The sequence below is a fragment of the Hibiscus syriacus genome, unplaced genomic scaffold (assembly GCF_006381635.1).
Source record: "Hibiscus syriacus cultivar Baekdansim isolate YM2019G1 unplaced genomic scaffold, ASM638163v2 tig00110556_pilon, whole genome shotgun sequence".
In the NCBI taxonomy this organism is placed as follows: domain Eukaryota; kingdom Viridiplantae; phylum Streptophyta; class Magnoliopsida; order Malvales; family Malvaceae; genus Hibiscus; species Hibiscus syriacus.
The window spans coordinates 3,659,605-3,675,484 of record NW_024062779.1 but is presented as its reverse complement, the minus strand read 5'-3'; the positions used below and the strand labels follow the sequence as shown (position 1 = coordinate 3,675,484).

The 15,880-nt window shown below is 33.5% G+C and overlaps 2 protein-coding genes and 1 long non-coding RNA gene across 4 annotated transcripts; 2 read left to right on the top strand and 1 right to left on the bottom strand.

Annotated features, from left to right (window-relative positions):
• The first annotated feature begins 357 nt into the window (after positions 1 to 357).
• Positions 358 to 5,083, top strand: LOC120131421 (chaperonin CPN60-like 2, mitochondrial). Its single transcript, XM_039148414.1, has 18 exons — positions 358 to 395; positions 502 to 523; positions 851 to 982; positions 1,070 to 1,229; positions 1,756 to 1,931; positions 2,018 to 2,113; positions 2,231 to 2,335; positions 2,773 to 2,859; positions 2,943 to 3,032; positions 3,150 to 3,230; positions 3,303 to 3,371; positions 3,440 to 3,517; positions 3,739 to 3,834; positions 3,917 to 4,016; positions 4,089 to 4,192; positions 4,277 to 4,382; positions 4,597 to 4,675; positions 4,756 to 5,083. The coding sequence occupies exons 1-18, from the start codon at positions 358 to 360 to the stop codon at positions 4,853 to 4,855; spliced, it is 1,719 nt and encodes a 572-aa protein (XP_039004345.1). The 3' UTR covers positions 4,856 to 5,083.
• Positions 5,084 to 7,018: 1,935 nt separating this feature from the next.
• LOC120131902 lies at positions 7,019 to 8,679 on the top strand. The gene is made up of 2 exons (XR_005516956.1): positions 7,019 to 7,098; positions 8,275 to 8,679. It is a non-coding gene; the product is annotated as an uncharacterized LOC120131902 (long non-coding RNA).
• Positions 8,680 to 12,914: 4,235 nt separating this feature from the next.
• LOC120131695 (protein indeterminate-domain 7-like) lies at positions 12,915 to 15,880 on the bottom strand. Of its 2 annotated transcripts, XM_039148626.1 has the most exons (4): positions 15,081 to 15,880; positions 14,594 to 14,990; positions 14,037 to 14,128; positions 12,915 to 13,592 (listed from the first exon to the last, which is right to left on the bottom strand). In XM_039148626.1, the coding sequence occupies exons 1-4, from the start codon at positions 15,235 to 15,237 to the stop codon at positions 13,084 to 13,086; spliced, it is 1,155 nt and encodes a 384-aa protein (XP_039004557.1). In that variant the 5' UTR covers positions 15,238 to 15,880; the 3' UTR covers positions 12,915 to 13,083. The 2 variants fall into 2 exon arrangements, with proteins under 2 accessions (XP_039004557.1, XP_039004556.1); XM_039148625.1 differs by having other exon boundaries at positions 12,915 to 14,128; positions 15,081 to 15,389.

The following is a 15,880-nucleotide window of genomic DNA, read 5'->3' as shown; positions in this document are numbered from 1 at the left end:
TACCCTTATTTTTTATTTTAATCTTTAATGAAATGAAAAATTTGCAAAAGATTGCTATTTTAGGTTCTCCAAAAGTTTAAAGAAGCAACAGGCCCAAAATATATATTGAAAAAAAGCTCATATTTGGGTTAGAGAGTGGCCAATTGGACTCAATCTAGAACAATCTGGATTCAATCGTTTCATCTCCAGTTTGTTATTCAGATAAAGTGACCGAAAACCCCGGACTCAGCTAAAACCCTACTATTTTTTTTTAACTTGGAAGCCTTAAGAACCTCAGCGGAAGCTCTCTTTGAAGTCTCACTTTTTATCACTCTATTTACTAAATTCTCGTTGCGTAAAATAAAACCCATCTCACTCATGTATCGAGTAGCTTCAAAATTAGCTTCATCTATTAGGTAATGCATCTGACGGATTACATTTGGTTCATGTCAATGCCTGTGAATGGGTTTATTTATTTATTTTATATATCTGATCAATTATCTTTATCTTTTATTTTGGCAGTTCCTCGACTTCGAGAAAACTGGTAAGAAATCATAATATCTTACTTGATTTTCCTTTCATTTTGATTTCTGTTCGTGTGGTGAGGAAATGTGGGAAATAGAAGAAATGACATGAAAAATAATAGACAATTTCTAGGACCAAATAGTTGCATTTTCTTTAGGTAAATAAGTGTTTTTAGATACTTTTGTAACTATGGAAATTTAGAGATGGGTCATTAAATAGTTAGAAAGGTTTTCGTTTTTTTTCCCTTAAAAGTAAAAATATATGTTTATTTGGGTTTGGTTTTGATTGATATGAATGAATCTTAACTTTTATTTGTTTTGGTTGCTTAATAATTTGAATTGTACAGGTTTATAGTAGGGTGATTTGCAACAGGAATTATGTGGCAAAAGATATCAGTTTTGGGGTTGGGGCACGTGCGGCTATCCTGCAGGGTGTGTCCGAGGTTGCAGATGCCGTGAGAGTCACAATGGGACCAAAGGTAATAGACATGAAAGAAGACCAAGAGTTCAAATTCATTCTTAATATTATGCCTTGTCATAGTATTCATTCTGTTTTATTGGTTCAGGGCCGTAATGTAATTATTGAGAGTAGTCGAGGCTACCCTAAAGTCACAAAGGATGGTGTTACTGTTGCCAAAAGCATCAAATTCAAGGATAAGGCTAAAAATGTCGGTGCAGATCTTGTAAAGCAGGTTGCAAATGCCACAAATAAAGTGGCTGGAGATGGTGATTTCTATTATTTCCTTCCTTGTTCCATTAATGTGCTTTAGCTGAACATTGATCAATCAAATGTACCAATGTTTTCAGATCAAGACATTCATGTTAGAAAGTTGTTTAGTGAGACTTGTACCCAAAAGTAACTCTTTTTTCAGCAAAATAATTGATGCTTAAGACAAGTCAACTAAGCCTCAATCTTCATTCCATGTTAATCTGGATTGGAGAGTCCTTGATAGGAACCTGCTGTTACAAAAATATTCCTGGAAAGTGTGGCATAAATGACCTAGATTTGTTTAAAGTCTTTGACAATGTTAAGAATCTAGAATCCTAAATATGCAGGGCATCTGTGGATAGAATAAGTGAGCAATCTCTATAACATTCAGGCTCAAAGCATGGATAGGTTCAGTTGTATTTGTAGCATGATACATGAGGAAACCTTTTGTTTTTATTACGGAATTGACATTTCTTTGAAATTTCTTCCATAATATCTGATAGATTGCTGAAGATCTATTAACTATAATGCATCTGTTCGCAGGTACAACCTGTGCAACTGTCCTAACTCAGGCAATTCTTTTGGAAGGCTGCAAGTCATTGGCTGCTGGCGTAAATGTGATGGACTTGCGAAAAGGAATTAATATGGCAGTTGATACAGTCATATCTGACTTAAAAAGCAGGGCAGTAATGATAAGCACTCCGGAGGAAATTACACAGGTTTATTGATGTGGGATCTGTGGCTCTTTATCTCTCATACCCTTGATTTATTCTGCATTAGATTGTTTTTGGTATGTTTTAAATAGGTTGCCACTATTTCTGCAAATGGGGAACGTGAAATTGGAGAACTAATAGCAAGAGCAATGGAGAAAGTTGGGAAGGAAGGGGTCATTACGGTCACTGTAAGTCCAATTTTCTTTTTTTAACATTATTTTAATGGTGATAAAATTGTGAATAACAATGATTACTTCTTAAACCACATCTAATTTGGCGTATCTAATGTTTTCCTTAAATTTTAGGATGGGAATACTTTAGACAATGAATTAGAAGTGGTGGAAGGAATGAAGCTAGGCAGAGGCTACATCTCTCCCTACTTTATTACTGATCAGAAGACCCAGAAATGTGTAAGCCCTTTGTGTCCTTTTTCCAATATTTTTTACTGAAATATTGGGATACTTGTTCATTGAACCAAAGTGAGGTTCCCAATGTAAAACCCATGCTCAAAATTATTTTTGTTTCTCTTATTTTGATGTTGTCACTTGTCAGCTTGGAGGAGGGGCCTCGTGGAAAAATCATAAATCATTTCCCTTACTTTGCTTAATTAATTTGAAGATCAGATTATTGCTATATTAAAGGTTATAGTGCATAGTTCATGGCTTTGCATGCTAATGTAAAAGACTGCACTTTTAAAAGCATAGAAATTTGAATTGTCTTATCTCCTTAACCTTTTCGCTTCTTTTTTTCCAGTTACATATAGCATACAAACCTCTATTGATTGTAATAATATCACAAGCATGTAAAAAAGCATTGATTTAAAGAGGCTTCAATTTTATGATGGCAGGAACTTGAGAATCCCCTGATTCTCATTCATGACAAGAAAATTTCAGATATTAACTCGCTTGTGAAGATATTGGAGCTGGCTATAAATGTAATTCATCTGTGGACTCGTTTACATTTATGATTATAAGTGAAGCACATTGTGAACCTCATTCTCTTCTTCTATTTGAACAGAAAAGCAGACCACTTCTTCTTGTGGCTGAGGATTTGGAGAGTGATGCACTTGCTTTACTTATTCTCAATAAGCATCATGCTGGTTTGAAGGTAAGTAATTGTCTAGATTCTGGCTTTGCTTTAAGTTTACTTTTCCATGCATTACAAGATGTTTTATACTTTATATGACACCTCAACCTTATTAATTGTGAAATCTTATGTATTTAGGTGTGTGCCATAAAAGCTCCTGGTTTTGGGGATAACAGACGGGAAAATTTGGATGACCTTGCCATTCTTACCGGTGGAGAGGTAAAACATTCTCATTGCTCTGGTTTTGTCCTTTAATAATTTTGTAGTCATTATTAACTATCAAAACTACAGGTTATCAGTGAAGAACGCGGCTTAACTCTCGACAAAGTCAAAGTTGAAATGCTCGGTACTGCAAAAAGGGTATGCATGTATCTATATAACATGCCTGATTTTCTTCTTTCTTCTGCAATTGACCTAATTATTGGCAGATCACTGTCTCACTTGATTACACAATAATTCTACATGGGGGAGGGGATAAGAAGCTGATTGAAGAAAGATGCGAGGAGGTATCCGTATTCTGATGCCCTATTTGGTTGTTTCTTCATTTTCTAAAAGCTTCAACTCATTTTAAATGTCTTTCTATTTATACGCTACCATGCATGTGCTTGTGCTATATAATAGTTTTTTGGGTTTGGTTTGGGTGTGGGGGATGCAACTGTTATCTATTCGTGCTCTTATGATCCCTGCTTTCCTTTTTTGGCATTATGATTCTTGAAAACATCTACAGCTGAGGATGGCCATGGAGAAGAGCACTGCCGTGTTTGACAGGGAGAAAGCACAGGAGCGATTATCGAAACTATCTGGAGGTGTAGCTGTTTTCAAGGTCTATAATTCATATTTCTATGTTAAAGTGGCATGTGCATCTTATGCTGTCAAAGGTGAGTACTTATTAGTTGTTTTCTCAGGTTGGTGGAGCTAGTGAGGCAGAAGTTGGAGAAAGGAAAGATAGAGTCACAGATGCTTTGAATGCTACCAGAGCAGCTGTGGAGGAGGGTATTGTGCCAGGTGAAGAACTTCTCCCTCTTGGGTTTCAAATGACAATGCTCCAAGTCATAACATTAAACGTCTTTTTGTTAGGTGGTGGTGTTGCTCTCTTGTATGGTACAAAGGCTTTGCAGAATCTTCAAACTGAAAATGAAGGCCAAAAAAGAGGCGTTCAGATAGTTCAAGATGCTCTTAAGGTTTTATTTCTGACAACTCTATGCATGTGTTCCTGATCTCATTATCATGTTTAGTACCTCACAGTATCTATGACTGCACTTTAGGCACCGACTTTAACTATAGCTTCAAATGCTGGTTATGATGGCTCTCTGGTTCTCGGCAAACTACTGGAACAAGATGATGATAATTTGGGATTTGATGCTTCAAAAGGTTTGTTCCTTTCAATCTTATGAAAATACTTGCTTCAAGCCATATAATTTGATCTTAGTTTCGTCAGGTTATACCGCACTCATTCTTCTTAATATGCACACACACTGTCATGCCATATTTATTTTTCCGAAAAATACCCTGCCACTTCTTTTCTTTTATGGGAACGCACAGATCCTCCGCCCTGATCATTATCTTGTTTGGTGTGCTAAAACAGGTACATATTTGGATATGGTGAAAGCTGGAATCATTGACCCTCTAAAAGTAGTTAGAACAGCTTTGGTTGATGCTGCCAGGTGAAGCTCTAGTTACAAATATGTGCTTATACATGATCGTTTTATAAGTTTAACTGAACAAACATGCTTTTTGATCACAGCGTTTCATTGCTATTGACGACAACCGAGGCCTCTGTCCTGGAAAATCCAGATGAGAAAAAACCACCAAGTCGTATGCCGGACATAGATAATGACTACTAGGTAGTGTGTCCCTTTGTATGATTAGTTGCTTACTTCACAATTTCTGCTTAAGATAGCAGAGAACATAAATTGAGTTTGAGAGCCAAGGTTCGATTTTGATGAACTCTTATGAGAAATACATGAGGACGGCGATCAAATTATAAAAGAAAAGATAATAGGGCACGCAATTCTTGGTGTTCAAAGAAAAACAGTTGAGTTCTTTATTGCAGCTCTGGTTCCTTTCCTTTCCCCGGTTTTCCTATGTTACAATGGATTACATTTTTGGGCTGTTTAATGGATCTTTGGATCCCTGGTATCCTTGGAAGCAGTGGTGATCAGGACTTATTTGATTAAAAAAACAAGTAAATTTTTTAACTCAGATTTTCTTACTTTGAGGTGTTGGAATAACTTCAATTTTATTGGTTTAGATTTTAAATCCGAGTCTAGTTTCAATTTTATTGGTTCCTTCAATTATAGTACCCTCCCACCCGTTTTCAATTGCAAATGACAGAAGGCCAGTGCTTCCATGGATTCTGCACTGTGTTACAGGGACGAAGGTAAGATTTTATATTAAGAAATGAATATAAGAGGAACTTGTAAAATTAAAGTGGAATGAATATAAAAGGAATTTGTAAAATTATAGGAATTGTCAGAACAATTTTTTATTAATAAGATACATAAGAAAAATCTAAAATTTATTGTAATTTTAAATTTTCGGACGGAAGGTTACCTCTACCCATCACCTTTCTTCGATTCATTTATGAGTGATGTACACACTCAGGTTACGTGCAGGTACCTCCACGACGAGTCCACGGTGACCTCGGACAATCACACCAATAGCAGCCAAGGTATACTGCATACATTATCAGCTTAAGTTCGCTTCTTTCCCTTTACATATACATCTGGCGCGGTACTATGCGTTACAATTTTCTTTTTATTTTTTTTAAATTCAAGTATATTAAATTACAAGATAGATAAAAATATATTAAAATTAAATATATAATTTTTGTAATTTTTGTAATTTTTTGTATTTTTTCTGATTTTTTTAAATTCAAGTAGATTAATTTGCAAGATTGATAATAATACATTGAAATTAGATAAATAAACATACTAATTTTTTGAAATGCACTAATTGAACATTTTTGGAATGAATATTCTACTTCCGAGAATTAAAATATATAGTTATGTAACTTATGTTTTTTTGCATTATTATTATGAAATGTAATTTTCTTATTTATTTGTATTTTCGTAATGTTATTTATGAATGTTTTATTTATGTTTTTTATCTTGATATTTATTAGAAATGTATATGTTTTATTTTATATTTGTAAAATCAATATTATAATAGTTAAATATTATGAATAAAGTAGAGTTGATGATAATGTAGAGATAGTGCTCGAGATGAATTATTGTTTCATCTTTAGAGTAGAGATAGAGATGTTGTAGAGTAAAGATGAGAACTGGAGATGATATTAGACCATTTCACAATGACATTCTACCTAGTTTGGTACGCATAATGGAAAACATGTCGTAAACATGACATTTTCCCCTAAAGATAAATTACACTTATGATCAAATAATTATTGATTTAATAATCTACCTATCAATTTTTTTCAAAAAAAAAAAAAAACAATTTATCAATAAATATTTTTATTAAAATTAAAACGAACATATAATGTTATGTAATATAAAACGTTTTATCTCTATAATTTATATATTTTAATGATTTTATTTTAATTAAAACCAATTTAATAAATTAACTTTTTATAATTTCAAAAAAAATCGATAAATTAAAAATTATTGTTGAATAAATGTATTCAGTCATAAACAATAATAAATTAGTGATAAATAATTGTCATATCTGAAAAGTAAATATAAAATAATACAATACTTTTAGAAGAAAAATAAATAATTTAGAAAAATAAAATAGTGAAAATTTTAAGTGTGAAAAATTAAATTTATTAACTTATTTTGAATTAGAATAAAACTAATAGAATATCTAAATTTATTAATGTTAGTGATATATTTGTAATAACTTTTTAATTGAATGATGTATTTGTAAATTTCAAAAGAAAATGACCTATTTATTATTAAACCTATAATTATATGACCTTGCGTGTCGTTTACCATTTATACAAATAACAGGTCACTCTTCAATAGTATATATATTTATCACGATATTTTCCCTTCATCTCTCTTATTACACTCTCCAGATTATTGGCAGAGGGACTCAATCGAAAAGATTTTTCTCCGTGAAGTTTAAGGTTCCGATTCTCCTTTTTCTTGTGTTGCCTTGCCTATTATATGGTCTGCGGTTATTTATCTTTTCTTTTATTGTTTATATTTCCCTTTAATCTAGCGTTTGATGGTGAAGAGGAAACAGAAGGTAGGAAAGTAAAATTCTTTAGCTGGCTTGGGGATAAGTGGGCATTACAGTTGATTTGATTTTGAGAAAATGGATTCTTAACCAGAACTGCCTTTTTCCTTTGGAATCAAATTCTATTTATTTTTTAAGGATTTGTGTTCCTTATGAGAAAAATATGTAACCGCTTGCAGTTCTTGTATAAATTTTGAGAAAAGATAAGTTGTAGTTTTCGTGATTTAGATTGATTTGCTTCTTTTGTTAGATTGTTGAAAACTTGCCTATGAGAATTGGAAATCCTAAGAATGTTCTATGGAAGTTGTGTGTCTAGAACCTGCAGCTAGGTTTTGCTGTTAAGTGCTTTCAAGGCTTTAGAACTGAAGTCTGGAATAAGTTAAAAATGAAGAATTGGAAGAGATTTTTCCTATATGGGATTGATTGTTTCATATTCAGTTATGCTTGTAGGTTTGTTGAATGCTTAGTCCTATGGATCAGAAATCAAGGAGGAAAAAGCTGTCCATATTTAATAGTTACCATTTTTCCTTAGTTAAGTAGGCTTTCTTGTTTATTAGTCAGCAAAATTCTAATCTAGATTCTAGAGTCAAGGTGCTTTAGATGTGAGTCGAACTATAACTGTACTTAGATGAATGGTTGTATCTAGGAATTCTTGATCTTCATCATGTTTAACAATCTGGCAGATTATTTCAGTCGTATGGCTTATTTGGTCTCATTAAACATTGCTGTTCAAGTTTAAAATCTGTAATCTCACGTACCAGTCCGGGATACATGATGTTTCAATTCCTGTTGCTTTGGTTGACATTTGTAGTGGGAATGTGTAAACTTGTGAAAATTTCAATCTTGGGGGGGGGGTGAAGTAAAAGATTAGACTGTTCGGAATTCAGGCAGCCAATCAAAATTTTTTGTTATCTTCTATCCGTCAATCATTTAATGCATGATAAGGTAGCAAGCATGAAAGTTTTACGGGTTAGATTAACCGGATTTATTAACAGTTTTGATGTATATACTTCTTCGAATGAGAATAGACGTTTGAATTTTTGTCGAATTGTAAAATTTGCAGATTCTTTGACAAAAATATGGCTGTGAAACCAACAGTAGCATTGAGGGCTTTTCTTGTTGGAGGGATAGCTGTTTTTGCTAAATTAGCTGGGGCAATGAAGGCTGCCGGCGGTGCTAAGCTGGGTGCAGCCGCAGCTGCCATGACCGTGGCAGCATCTGCTGCAATGACAGGATCGAAACAGGACCCAAGTGATGGGTCTAAGCAACCTCCAAAATGATATGCCTTTTTTGGTCTTTCTTTCAGCAGCTTGTAGACATTTGTATTGTAGGTAGCATAGTTGGCTGCTCATTGGAGCTTGTCAAGAGCAGATGGCTATGCTTGGAATTCTATTTTTGGTCATTTCCGAGTTTGCTTTTTGAAATCAGTTGAAATAAGAAAACCAGCACGTTGCATTTGAATTAAGCTATATTGATCTTTAAGTTCAATTGTGAATGTCTCTCATACCCAAATGCACATTCCCTCTGGGAAATGGAAACAATGTCAAGTAGTTCCTCTTAAAACGAGCACAACACAGTATGTGTGTATATATATATATATTTCGAAATTGTTTTGAGTTCTAACATCGTGAAAATCGTGTATTTGAGCCTTTCCATAGAAAAACACATACATCGTGATATGGGCCACCAATTGGGGCCTGGGTCCACTTCCAAATCGTGAGACGAGTTTTTTTTTGTCTTTTTGTTAAAGCTATATAAAACCAAAAAGAATTACAGTAATATTTTGTTTGATAAATACAGTAATTAAACTGTAGAAAACACACCACATTTACTAGTTATTACTATTGTTTATAACTAATAAGGGAGCAAAATCCAGAGGGGGAAAAGCGAGGGATTTTATGAAGAGGTGAAAAGGGTGGAAGTTGAAGACAAGTCAAAGATAAAAGGGCATACATGCAGTACATACTAATAATTAAAACACAGAGGGATTATGTTTACAGGGACAAGTCAACTAGGTGTTTCTTTTTTACTACTCGTAATCATATGCTTCAATCCCCCACGCCATGGAAATACTCAAAACAACATCATCTTTTCTACCTACCCGATCACATCTTCCATTATTACCAACTTTTCTCGTATGCATATCTAACATACGTGTATAATTTTAATCACTTTATTGACAAAAAGTAGGAGACATCACACATGGGATTAGGGGTTTGTGCTTTTATCCCACCATGCAAACCTCATCCCTTGCCCATACTATCATAATACCATTTCCTTCTACAATGATATTATTATCGCCCCAAGCGAGGACTCCATGTGTGCAAATGACAAAACATGCCATTCTTTTAAACCGATCATGGATGTTAAAAAGAAAGTGGGCAAAAATTGCTCACTCCAACATTTATTATTAATCTTTAATTTTCTCTACACGTGGGAGAGAGACACATAAAGAAAGGGATGAACATGCATGCAAAGTGGGGATTTTTTTCTTTTATATATTATAAATTTTTTTCTAAACAAAAATGAAAAGACAGGTTCCGTTGGCACTATCAAAGTGAGCTCGTACATATGTTTAAATTGACCTAACATATCAACATGCATCTTTCCTCCCACAGGCCACAGTCCTCTATTATTGTAAAGGTTACAATCACTGTTCTTATGATAGCTTAATCATATCAACAACTACCCTCTATTGCAAAAGTTCTTCAGGGACAAAAGGAAAAAGCAACAACAACAAAAAAGGTTTTCTCTCTCTCTCTTGGAATAATAAGAGTAATGCACTACCATGATATCCCTTTCTTTAGCATTATTGTTCAACTTTTGGGTAATTATTAATGAACTTTTTTAGTCTCATTGCTATATTCACAAGGGAGAAACCATTGGAGTTCAAATTTATAAATAGAATAATTAATATGGATCTAAGTTCATTTATAACATTAGGTTTTTAAATCTTGTGAATTTGATACTATTATCAAAGATATTCAATGACGTATAAAGATAATAATTTATTATAATTATAATTTTTTATATGCTTTAAATATATATTTGCTGAGAAGATTTATTTATACAAAAGCATAGCACATTGACATTATTTGAAAAATATTCTACTATATATGCATCTCTTTGACATTAATCACTTTTATTTACCCCAAGGATGGTATTTAGTTGACAATATAAATGTTTTGTTTAAAACATAAATATATACTACATTCACTTCAATATATATATATATATATATATAAAGATTTTATTTTTCCCCACTCACATGTGAATGAACAAAAATAATGTATGTAAGAAAATATTTTTTTATCAAAATTCATTCAATAAATTATTCTTGATGGAATGGTAAAAAATTTATATATAAACTTACGAGTCCCCCCCACTTACACTCACATGGATCAATGATAAACTATTATTGGGAGGGGAAAAAGTCTTCCCACTTGCTCGTCCCTTATTATGAATTAACTTTTGTGTGTGTATATATATATATATATATTCACGTCGTTAGAATTCAGCAAATGAGAGAGAGAGAGAGAGAGACAGACAGAGTATATTGTTAATTTTAAAGATAATCAAAAGTGAGATCTAAGGATTTGGGGATCACCATGAGTATGGACATGGCTAGTGGGAGCATCATGAGTTTACTTCTAGTGGAAAATTTTCACTTTAGCGTAAATATTAAAATGGTAAGAAAAAACTTGTCTTATAGTAAAATGTCAAATATTTGTAAAGAAACTACATCGATACTAAAAGTTTTGTGATATTTAATTTTTGGCTCAGTGAGGAACAAATATAAATTTATAATTAGGACTGAATATATATTTTAAAGTTTGGCTTCAATTTATAATTTTATTAAAAAAAAACTTATTTAATTATAAGGTCATTGTTGTAACATACAATAGAATGTGAGTTTGAATATACTTCAGAATGTATCTTCTTATATATAAGCGAAGAAAGAATCTACTTAATTTAAGCATTGTATCAAAACGAGTTTGGATTTTTTTAGTTAAATAAGCATTAAATTCGTGTTCAGGAGGATAAAGTGAGTTTTACGTAAAATTTTGGGACTCATCGCAAGTGACGGTAAAAAAGTGGATTGACCAAATGGAGGGAGAGAAAATAAAAAAAAAAAAAGAAGAAGAAAGAAATAATAAAAGAGAAAAATAAGAGATTATTTTTTAACTTTTTATAAGGGTTCAAAATGATATCGTTTTGATATGTTGTGTAATCTCATAATTTATGATTTAAAAAGTTAAAAAAATAATTTTAATTATCAAAACGATAAAATCAAGTTATGAGATGTGTCGTTTACCCATTGTACTGAAAAGAGGGGAAATGGAGAGGAGTTCCGTAGATGTTTCATGGCAAAGATAAGCCATGTTTATATCGTACAAATTGTTGAAGTTTTAGTTCGAAAATAGGGCATTCCGATGGTATAACTTTTTAAAGAGATGATTTAATCAATCAATTTAAATTTCGATTTCATATTATAAAGTCATAAGTTATTAGAGGTGTCATGAAAATAGTGTATATACTATTAAAATTGTATTTTTAATTTGATGAGGGGCATAGTTATAAGTACAAAAAATAACACATTCTTAATTCATGTATACAAAGGGGTTATGTTCCTCAAGAAATAGACAATCTCGTATTTATACTTATCTCCATCAGTGAGTTTATACAGAAACTCTTTCTTCTTGAAAGATCACAACCAAAGAAAGACTCAAAGATTTCAACCTATAAATTAAGTCAAGTACAATTCCTCATCTAGTATTTATTTTATTATATATGATTTAGTATAATTAGATCCTAGTTTGATTTCATATTTATTATGATTTGGTTCAACTAATTTATCTTAAACTCAATCATAACAAATAAAAATATAAACACAATCTTCTCTCGAAAAAAACGCTAACCCAATCATTGATTAAATATTTAAAAATAATAATATTAACTTATGAACTAAATTGTCATTAGTTTATTAGTTACAATTTACAAGGCACTTGCGAATTGAAAGAACACCTAATTAATATGATTAAATTAGAAGACTAAAGCCACTAATTCAATGTCATATTCATCGTGACCTTGCTTCTTTTTTTCCCCTTTGGAAGCTGATTTTATATACTCACCATCTCATAAAAATGTCTTTTATTGATCTTTTAAAAATTAATTTTTTTAAAAAATTTTGATCATGATTATTTTAAATATTTTAAAAATTAAATTTCATAAAATATATATTTGAAAATTACTTGATTAAAGGTTTTTAAGATATCTTTTTTAGAAATTACAAATTTTTAAATAATAACCAGTTCAAGTTTAAAAAATTGAAGAAAAAAAAGTCAATAATGAACGTATTTTATGGTATAGAGGGAGTATTAAACATCGACCACTAACTATTAAATATATATGGTTTTGACGTTTCAGAAAAATAATATTTGGCTTTATATATATTATTTATCTTAAAGTTCCTAATAATAATAACATTTATTGGTCAAACAATTAATCTTTATTTTAATATTTTTTTAGGTCATAGATTCTACATTATCTAGAAGCATTTTCTTTCCTTCATATCTTATCGGATAGGATTAGAATTAGATTTAGAATTTGTAAAAAAAAATAGGTTTCCTTCGCAGGTCAGCATTTATAAATAATATGTAAAACTAGAATATTCTAACATTATATTTAAACAAAAAGGCCGAATTAGCATGATGGGCTAATCATAAATGAATATCAAGATCTTACATTATATATCAGTAACTTTAGAGGTTCTTCCCTTTAGAAAGATGGTGGCAAGAGATTATAAAATTTAAGATATGTTTGAAAAGAAATTGAAATTAAAAAAAGAAAGAAAGAAAAGTTGGCATATTACCTAACCTTGCCATGGTTTTTGAGACTGGTCGCGTTGCTCATCCGAAGTGTCGATGCAGTAAGTACTGGGACCAGTGATGTCGAGAATATCGGCATGAGAGAAAGCTGTAAGACCCAAGAAATCTCTTGTCAGGCCTTCACTCTGCTGAGTTGTAGCGTTTGTCGTCGTTGTTTTCGAGAATGATTCGTTGATGGAACTCCCATCTATCTTCTTTGTGTTCAAGATGCCACCACCAAATGCGAGATCATCGAAGGAATTAGTGGCCACAAATCCAGTGGCGGAAGACAAAGAATCAATCATGTCTTGGAGAAGGGAAGGAGTAGCACCTGAGACAACGTTGTCATGATGATGATCATCATCATCATCGCCTGCGATGGAGGCAGCAGGTTTACTGTTCCCGAAAGGAGGCAAGCCATGGATAAGTGCACCACTACTACCCACATGGAGTTCTTGTTCACGTGAAGGCAAGTCGAGTCCAAAACCAGCTGTTGTTGTGTTGTTGTTAGTGCCTGCAGAACCAGCAGACACGTGAGTCGGTTGGTGGGGTCTAATCAACGAGGCCGGTACTGTTGGTGACCCAATTTTAACGCTCACGGTCGAACCCATATGAGCTGCTTTCTGAAGCAATGCAGTGGCTGACATGTGAGGGGAAGGCACTGTCGTTTCATGGTATGGAGGAGGAGGGAGAGTGGGGACAAGACTAGGGTTAGGGCTGGGGTTCCCATGTAGCGTTAAATCTTGATGATCTAATCTCGAGGAGAATATTGACGATGATGAGGAGGAAAGGTCTATAGGGTGCTGTGGGCCAGGACCAGCCCCGAGCATTGCTTGGCTGGCCAGCCATGGAGGAATCTCTGCCCTTAGAGGAGTGAAACTTTGCTGCTCTTTCTTAAGTGAAAATGCATGGGGATTGAACTGGGGCGTTTGTAAATTAATGTGAGACGAGGCTTCACCTTGCTGATGACCGAAAAGAAACGGGTTGGGTCGTGCATTCTCCACTGCCAAAGCTTCGCAGAATGCTCTATGAGTGATGAAACTATCCCTCCTGGAGAAGAAGAAAAAAACAAAGGTTTTAAAAAATAAACACAACAAAACAAAAACTAAACCAGTGATCATAAAGTGCTGTGACAATGGCAGAAATACTTTTCTCTCCCTCTTTCCTGCATCCCATTCATTTTAATTTTTTCTCCCTCTTTGAAAGGATAGGACAAACTGTCCACTCGCGCTAGTGCAGAAAATAAAATTTAATTCCATGTATATTCTTTCCATCTCTCTCTCTCTTTCTCTCTCTCTCTCTACTCTCTAGGGTGTGAAAACTAGGAACTGCCAGATGTATATATTTGCTATTAATTCTTCAGTTTAAAAGTTTATCCATGAGAACCGTTTTCGTTTCAAAGCTATACTTGAGTGCACGTCACAGTAAATGAAGATTTGATTATTGTTGTTGTGCTTCAATGAATATCACTATTGTGTTCATGGGGAGGATGAAGGGTTTAGTTATTTATTATACCTTGAGAAGAGGGTTCCACAATCACATCTATATTCTCTAGTGCCACAAATCTTGGAATGAGCCTTCCAATCCGATTGAACTGCATACTTCTTCGAACACTTTTCGCATTTCCACTTCTTTTCGCCATGTTTCCTCGAGAAGTGCTTCTTGATTCCAGTCAAGTCTCCGAGCGCTCTCGACGGATCATGGTGAACGCAATTTGCTTCCGGACACACGTATACCTTCTTCCTCACCTCTTTGCTTGTTCGTTGCTTTAACTTCCATGGCAGATTATGTCCTCTTCTATGAAGCTGAAGGTTCTGGTCTCTTTGAAACCCTTTGTTGCAGATCTCACACACGAATCTATTAGTCGCCATGAGTGTTTTAGGAGACAAAGCTATCACTTCTGCACCCGGGTCTGGTTCCAAGAAATAAAAAACCCACCAAAAAAATGCATAAAAAAATGAAAAGGAGACAAACAAAACAAGTACATAAAAAAAACCCAAACCTGGGTTGCCTGGTAGGTTTCTCTTCTTCTTGGCCGGCAGAGCTTGAGGTTGTTGAGTGGTGAAGTTTTGTTGAGGATAATTGGAACCAGCTTCAATTCTATTACCGGATGAACCACTGGCTTCACCAGATGCAGAAGCCGAAGTCAAATTCGACATATTCTCTTCAAAAACTCGTTCTTGTTGCTGTTGGTGGTTGGAATAATAAGCCTTTTATCATCTTCTACTGCATGAACCAATGAACCAGACCTCCAGAATTGGCATCATGCGTCATGGATCTTGGTTTTAAACACACACACAAAAAAAATAGTAGGGTACAAAAAGAAAATCCAAAGAGAAAAAAAAAAACCAAAACTAAATGATAAAAGAGAAAGAAATTGATACTTGATTAGCTAGGCTTAACATATATGAATGAATACATACGATAATCATCGTATTGTATTCAACCCAAGAGACAATGGGTGTTTTGTTGTTTAGAAATACTTTAAGAAGAAACAAATAGAGCAGGTAATATATTATAACTCATGTATATATATAACCAGATATAGAGCTCAAGCAGATCCTCCATCTCTGTCCGCTTTTAAGCTTCATGCTTTTAATAAAAAATAATCTAACAATAACCACACAAGAATTGAACCTGATCAACTCACGAAACTGAGACAAAGAGAGGGAGAGACAGAGAAAGAGATGTGGATGAGATGAAATCCCTCTTTAATCCTCAAAGCTGTCCGAAAACAAGAACCCAAAACCACAAGCCAAAGGGGTGGGGAACCCTCTGATGTTCTTCTTTCTGTCTTTTCCC